The 6,959-nt window shown below is 38.8% G+C and overlaps 1 protein-coding gene across 1 annotated transcript; it reads right to left on the minus strand.

Annotated features, from left to right (window-relative positions):
- Positions 1-2,722: 2,722 nt before the first annotated feature.
- On the minus strand, positions 2,723-6,704 carry MAP10 (microtubule associated protein 10). The gene has a single exon (XM_004432374.3). It carries the CDS (start codon positions 6,662-6,664, stop codon positions 3,890-3,892), a length of 2,775 nt encoding a protein of 924 aa, XP_004432431.2. The 5' UTR covers positions 6,665-6,704; the 3' UTR covers positions 2,723-3,889.
- Positions 6,705-6,959: the final 255 nt, after the last annotated feature.

Here is a 6,959-nt window from a genome sequence, read left to right on the forward strand (position 1 = left end):
GGGCAGGAATACAGATACCATGGTACATTCTCTGTAATATAAAATAGAGCCCCCAACACTCACATGCATTCACTGTCATGTATGCTAGATAAACATTTGATTCAATCCCCAAACCAATCCTATAATGAAGAAATAATCTCCAAAAAATAATATAACATGAACAAGGATGCAAACACCATTCATCTGTTTCCAAAGACTACGATTATATCACTTGGACACTAGGGTTAGTGGTTTCCCCAATAAAATTGAAAAAGACACTTTTACTATGTTTTGGTGTCAAAAGCAAAAATGCTAGTTCTTCTCTTTGGTACCAACACCTTTTCTAGTAGATAACCTTTAGGCCAGCCCCAGCTTCTCCATCATACTCAGGGCTCTGTTTCTGCCCCCAGTTGTCCCATGACCCACTCCTATTCCCAAGGCCTGCTGACTGAATTTGAAGTTTATCTGGGGCTTTGTTAGAAAACATCATCTTCTCATTTCTCCAGCAGCACCCTCACGGGCCTACGTTGAGGGTAGATGTCTAATCCATTTTTCATCAACCTAATCCCATCTGCTTTGTATCTCCCAGAAGTTCCTCAAACTGTCTTGTTCACTACTGGCATTATCCTTGTTTTTCTGGGCTACTATGGGTTCATCCTTATTTTTACCTCTCTTCTGTCATTTCAGCGCAATTTTGGAAGGAAAGGACCATAACTTTTCCTTAATACACAATTTTGAAGCAAAAATTATCTGAATTTTATTTTTTTTCTAGAATTAATATATATTATTACTATAACAGAGATATAAGTGGTGTTTGGAAAATAAGGAAATACTTCTACTACTATGGCTTGGCACTCCAACCTAATGATGCTCGTCCTGAAGTCTGTTACTTCCTGGCACGACAGTTAGATCTCTGGAGAAAAACAGTAAAAATGCTTTGGTCCTTGACCAAATAAGTCGTCCTTGTATTGTTTCAGACTAAAAATGAGAAGGATCCAACAAGTCTTGGCTCATAAATTGTTATTCTGTACAACTCTCTAGATATTTTGGATGGCTATCTCTCTAGGCCCAGGGATAGTTTATCACTGGACAAATATATTGTTTATCTTATTTATATGCTGCTTTATTATGAAATTTTTGGGCCTTGCCCACAACACAATGTGGTAATTTTTTAAACTTATGGTCTTGACCTATACGTTGCAACAAATAAAAATTTGATTCCTAAGTATAATTCCATAATAAATGCACTGCTTGAACAGGCAGAAAAATGTAAATTAATTGAGATGTGAAGGAGTGGCTCTCAACAGAAAGCCACAATAAGTGCATGCGAGTTCACTATCATTGTTATTTGTATCCAAAGACCTCACCAATCTTCATGCATATGACTGGAGGAAAGAAACAACACATTGTATGCACTTGCAGTCTTTGAATCTGCTTATGGTAACAGTTCAAAGGACTCGTCATCACTGATAGCTTCCTCCTAAGCTGCAAGTACTAATACCACACAGACGTAAGTCCTCATGTCACTTCTGTGGCTCACTTTGCTTCTTAGACCCTCTCCTATTCAGCTTTCCCACAGTGGTTTAGATATCTGTACTATTCAGAGAAACTGGATTGCAGTAGCTTAGTTTTACAAACAATCAAATGACAGGTCTCCCTTATTTGTGACCCTGAAATACTATTTCATGTTTCAATGATTTTAAGCAATTAAGGAGATAAATAAGGCTTCGGAGTAGTCTCTACTATGATATTCTTAAAAAACTAAGTTTATAGGTTGTAGAATTAAAACATGAAGTAGGATTTGAACATAAGATGCAAACAGGAAGTACTAAATACATGAAAACAGGTATTTTCATTAGAATTAAGCTAGAAAAATCAACACAATTCTAGAAATAAGTATTCATGGAATAACTCAAAGAGAAACTTATTCAGTTTTGTAATTTAAAGGACATTAATTCTTCAGCCTTTGCTGTACCTTAGACACACTGAATTCATCCTTTTCCTCACCTATTCTCATCATAGATAATAATTTACTCTGAAATAAATAAAACAGTTGGTTTTTAAGGAATGATTTCTGATGATTTTGATATAATTGCTTATATTTTTTGTCTCCTCTAAAGCAATGAAAAATTGCTAACAATTTACACACCAAGTTGATGTCATTTGAATATCTAGCTACTTTAAATACTAGCTACATTAAATATTTAATGTTAGTACCCAGCATTAAATATTTTGATTTTGTGAGATGATATACTATACACATTACATTTATTGAAAAATTAAGATCATAGCCATTAGCCATTAAAAACATTTCATATTTCAAAACTTTCACTGGTAGAATTTCTGTACTTCTAAGAAATTATTTCAAGAACTTAAAATATTCAAAATGTCATGACTACTTACTAGTGCTCATTTATAACTTAAAGCATTCTACTGCTTCTATTGCTTAGGACTTTATTATTATGCTTGGTATTTGAAGCTCCCTACAATCTGGGACTTTTCTTACACAAATTTCCTTTCTACCAGTCTGTAGCATGAATCTACCATTCTAATCAAGATATTTTCACAATGCCATGAATACATCATCCTCATTCCCATCATCATTCTTTTATTCACTGTTCCTCAAAATATAATATCCTCATCTATTACCATCCAAATTCTATGTATTATTATGATCATTCAAAAGATGTCTACATAACTAATTACTTACAAAGGAAGGAAAGTTAAGGCTTCATCTCATACATCCAAAAATATTAGGAAGGTTTATTAAAAAGTGTAAAAATTAAAATATAGCACAGATAAAAGATAGAATTTATGTAAATATCTGAATACAGAACAAGGTCTAAGTATAAAACCAATGGAAGAAATTATAAAGAAATGATCACTAACCTTTATAACAACAAACTTGCATACATTAAAAATAACATTTGAACAACCTGAAATGACAATATACTGAATTTCTATTCAAGAAATTGTATAAGAAGACATCTTGCTTAGCTGCCTGCTCCAAATACTTCAGAGAACACTTAAAGGCTGTTTACTTCCAGCAAAACAAAAATACTAGTCAAATAACCACATCTCCAATGCAGATATTTTTAGAGTTTCTACTTATTTTTACTGCTGAATTCTATTCCCTCCCCTTAGGTATTTTAAATGCATGGCCTTCATTAATTTGTTCAACAAATGCTCTTACTGCACCCCAGCTACAGGCCAGAGACTGTGCCAGATACTAAAAACATACTGGTTCACAAAACAGATATGGTCCCTTCCACTACAGAACTTAAACCTAACGGAAGCTAAACATTAATCAAGAGATCACATAAAATGTGGTTAAAAAAACATACAAAGCACTATGACAACATATAAAAAAAGACTTCTTCACCTATTAGGGATATGTGATGTGTATGCATCCAGGAAGATCTCCCTAACGAATTCACATCTATATAAAACAGTAATCTCTTATAACTGCAGGGGCTATATCTTAAATACTTTTGTATCTTTCTGCATCTCACACAGTAAGTCTTCTATATTTTTTAAACGATTTATTCCCACTAAAATTGGAGGCTATCCTTATTAATTAGCCTTTTTTCCTCAATGGTGTGCATGAGGTCAGCTTTAGGATGATCAATACTCTAGGACAGATACTTTAAGAGAGTTTAGGAAAACAGATACTTTAATTCTTATTAGATGAAACAACTTTAATCTTACCCAGGTTATAAGGTGATTTCATGATCAATCTTGTCAGATTTAATGATACAATACTATTTAAACATCAAAGGAAAGACATATTTCTTAAAAAGAATTATTCACATAATTTATGTACTAAAAATAACAGAGTTATTAAAAATTGTTTCACTAACAGTACACATAGGTTATAAAAAAATTAAATGTTTTTTAAAAGTATATATTTTCACACCGTATATCCTGGAAGTTTATTTATTACTAATTCACAAATATCTTTGCATTGCTTGGAAATATTTAGTGAACAAACTTCATCACTGTCTTCTTCCAAGTGATCTGATGTACTCCTTTCCAAGACATTAAGTTCTAGTTCTGACAAATTAGATGGCAGATAAGAACTCACTTGAGATGTCCGAGGTGACTGGCTTTTTTCTAAAGAATTGCAACCAGTTCTTGTTTTAAGTTTGACAGAGATGTCTTGACCCCTCTTTATAACTTTAGAATTATGCATACTATTTTGGTCTATCTGGTTTTCTTTTTCCTCAGTCCAATGTGATGAAGATAAATCACTGGTAGAGATATTAGATGCTTCCTCCAAACTTTTATCTTGAGTCTTTGAAATATGAGATCTTTTATATGAGTGTACTGGTGACCCAGCTGAAAAAGGTGGGCTAAGAATAGAACTCTTTTCACTGTTATTTTTCCTTATGGACAGTCTTGTTTCACTAGACTTACTTGTATATTGACTATGTTTTGGATTTTCTGCCCCTAGACTGCTATCATGAGCTTGTGATATTCTGCTGGTGTCCTCAGTGGCACAGAAATCATCAGAATAGCAAGGGCTGGTGAAGTCATCTGAATATTTTAGTTCTGAGATGCTTTCAGAGCAACTATTTTTACTTGGTTTATTTTCACTCATATCAACAGTAAGAATGTCATTATTAGTGGTTTTGACCTGCTTATCAGCTATTTCTTTATCTACTACAATTCTGTCAACAACTGCAACCTGTCGGAAAAAACATGGACTTGGGACTTTCATTTCTACTTTTCCTCCCAAAATATTTGTATGCGTAAACCTTTCTGGGACAATGAAATTCGCAGAACTCAAAATTTCTTCCAATGAACCATTATTGGCTGTATTTTCACCACAATCAACTGTCTTTTCAGTTGTACATTTCAGTTTAATTTCTTTAGTTGTGCTGGGGTTATCAAAAACTCCACTAATTTGCTTGGAGGTATCACTATTTTCAGCAAAGGATGCATCTAATGCTAAACACTTATCTTTAGGCAGTTGATGTGGCTTCTCACGTTGTTCCGCAAAGCTTAATACTTTAACTTTGGATGACGGAATTCTGAGTTTTGCACCCAACATTTGTGCTTGCATTTTTCTGTACTTTTCTCTCTTTTCATGTACTACCAACATATCAGGATTTGTTTGCTTTAAACGCAGTTTAAGTGTATTTGTTAAGCCATAAAGTAGCTTCCCCCTTGGAACTCTTTTTGGGGGAGTACCACTGTTTTTATCAAAATATTTACCTTTCTTAAGATTTTCAACTTGGTTCTTTTTATACTGAAGACTCACTGACTTTTCATTTTCCCCCATAGAAAGCTTATCCTTCTTAGATTCAGATTTACATGTGGATATGGCAGAAGATTCTGGTGACTTAACCTCAGTTCTATATAACCAGGCTAAGTGAGGATGTATATGAGTAGGGCTTGCCACGGGTTGGTTGTACAACAAGGACAACTCAATCAACAGAGCATTTAACAAAGGCAGCTGCCTTATCGTGTTAATTCTATTTTCTTCAGTTTGAGGGTGATCTGTAGCTTGATTACTTGCTCCCACTTCCTGAGCATGTGGAAGATTTATAAGCATTGGAGGACTCTCAAGTGTTGCAGAATTCCTATGTTTTAGAGTATCAGTATGTGTTGGGGGATTTACACGTTTTTCTTCTGGAAAAGTACCATCCAATTCCTCAGGTACATTCATTTGAGGCTTAATGGTGATTTTACCCTGTACAGGAGGAGTCTTTTCTAGGGTCGGATGAGTGTAATACAGAGGAGGAGGGCAAAATGTGTTGGTTTCAATATCCAACTCTGTAACTTCCGGATTTTGGGGGCTAATGCTTCTCACACCAACAGCATTTGAACAAACAGGGTTGGTTTTGCCATTTTCCACAGAACCTGTGTTATCACAGTTGGTCTTACTGTGAAAAGCCATTTCCTTCGAACCCTTCTCTGCTTTTGGGATTTTTAAACTCACCCGAGGCCCATCAGCATCTCTTGGGCTTGGCTCTGAGTTTGGCTGCTGTAGCTGCTGTTCTTCCTGCAAGGTTTGGGAACTGATCTCTACTGCCTTGCGCACCTCCACAGGCTCCACCCCACCTTCTGTGCAAGCGACTGGCCGCTCAAGATGGCCCAGCAACCTGCTTCCCAGGTCAGTCAAGCGGTAGCCCAGGGCAATGTCCCCAATCCGCTCCCCCACTTGGTTATGCAGAGGGAAACTTCCACGATGACCCTGGGAGCAGCCAGAGGCGGCCGGCCCCAGCACCTTGCGGGCCGCGGCGGCCAGCGAGATGCTGCAGGAGCCCAGGAGCCGCGGGGCCGGGGTCGGGCGCCCGGGGGGCAGCTGCAGCAGCAAGGTGTAAAGCGGCGTCTGAAGTAGCAGGCGGTGCAGGGTGGCGCGGTGCAGGCGGAAGAGACAGGACTTGCCGCGACCGAAGCGGACTAGGCCGGGCCGGGGTTCCGGGGCGGGGGCGGCGGGGCCGCCAGGAGGGTAAACCAGCAGCGTGGGGAAGTCCAACAGGCGGAAGGCCACGGCGGGGCACAAGCCACGCGACGGCCGCGGCGGCGATGCCTCCTGCTCCTCCTCCTCCTCCGCCTCCTCCTGCTCCTCCTCCACCGCGACCACGGGCGGCGGCGGCGGCAGCAGCCCGGCTTCAAGACGCACCCAGTCTACAAGCAGCTCCAACGAAAAGAGTCGCTCGGACGAAGCAGCCGCCATTGCTGTTGCCCCAGGAGACGCTGCCGCCGCCGTCTCGGCGAACGGAAAGCTGCAACTCTTGGTTCTCGCGAGATACAGGGAGAAGACGGCGCTTGTGCTTGCTCTGTCGCGAGATTTGAGGGGGCGCCCCTGGAGGTCCCGAGTGTGGCTGCTGTGGGAATTTTAGCTGGTCAATGTATTTTGCCTTCCAGACTTGAATTAACACGATTGCTTAGATTAACGCCGAGGCTACGAATGGCCCAAAAAAGGCTTATTTTTCGATTTTGGTCACGTTTTTATCACTGCAGATCCCATG

Source organism: Ceratotherium simum, chromosome 6, assembly GCF_057802395.1.
Source record: "Ceratotherium simum simum isolate JZ-2026a chromosome 6, ASM5780239v1, whole genome shotgun sequence".
Taxonomy (NCBI): Eukaryota; Metazoa; Chordata; class Mammalia; order Perissodactyla; family Rhinocerotidae; genus Ceratotherium; species Ceratotherium simum.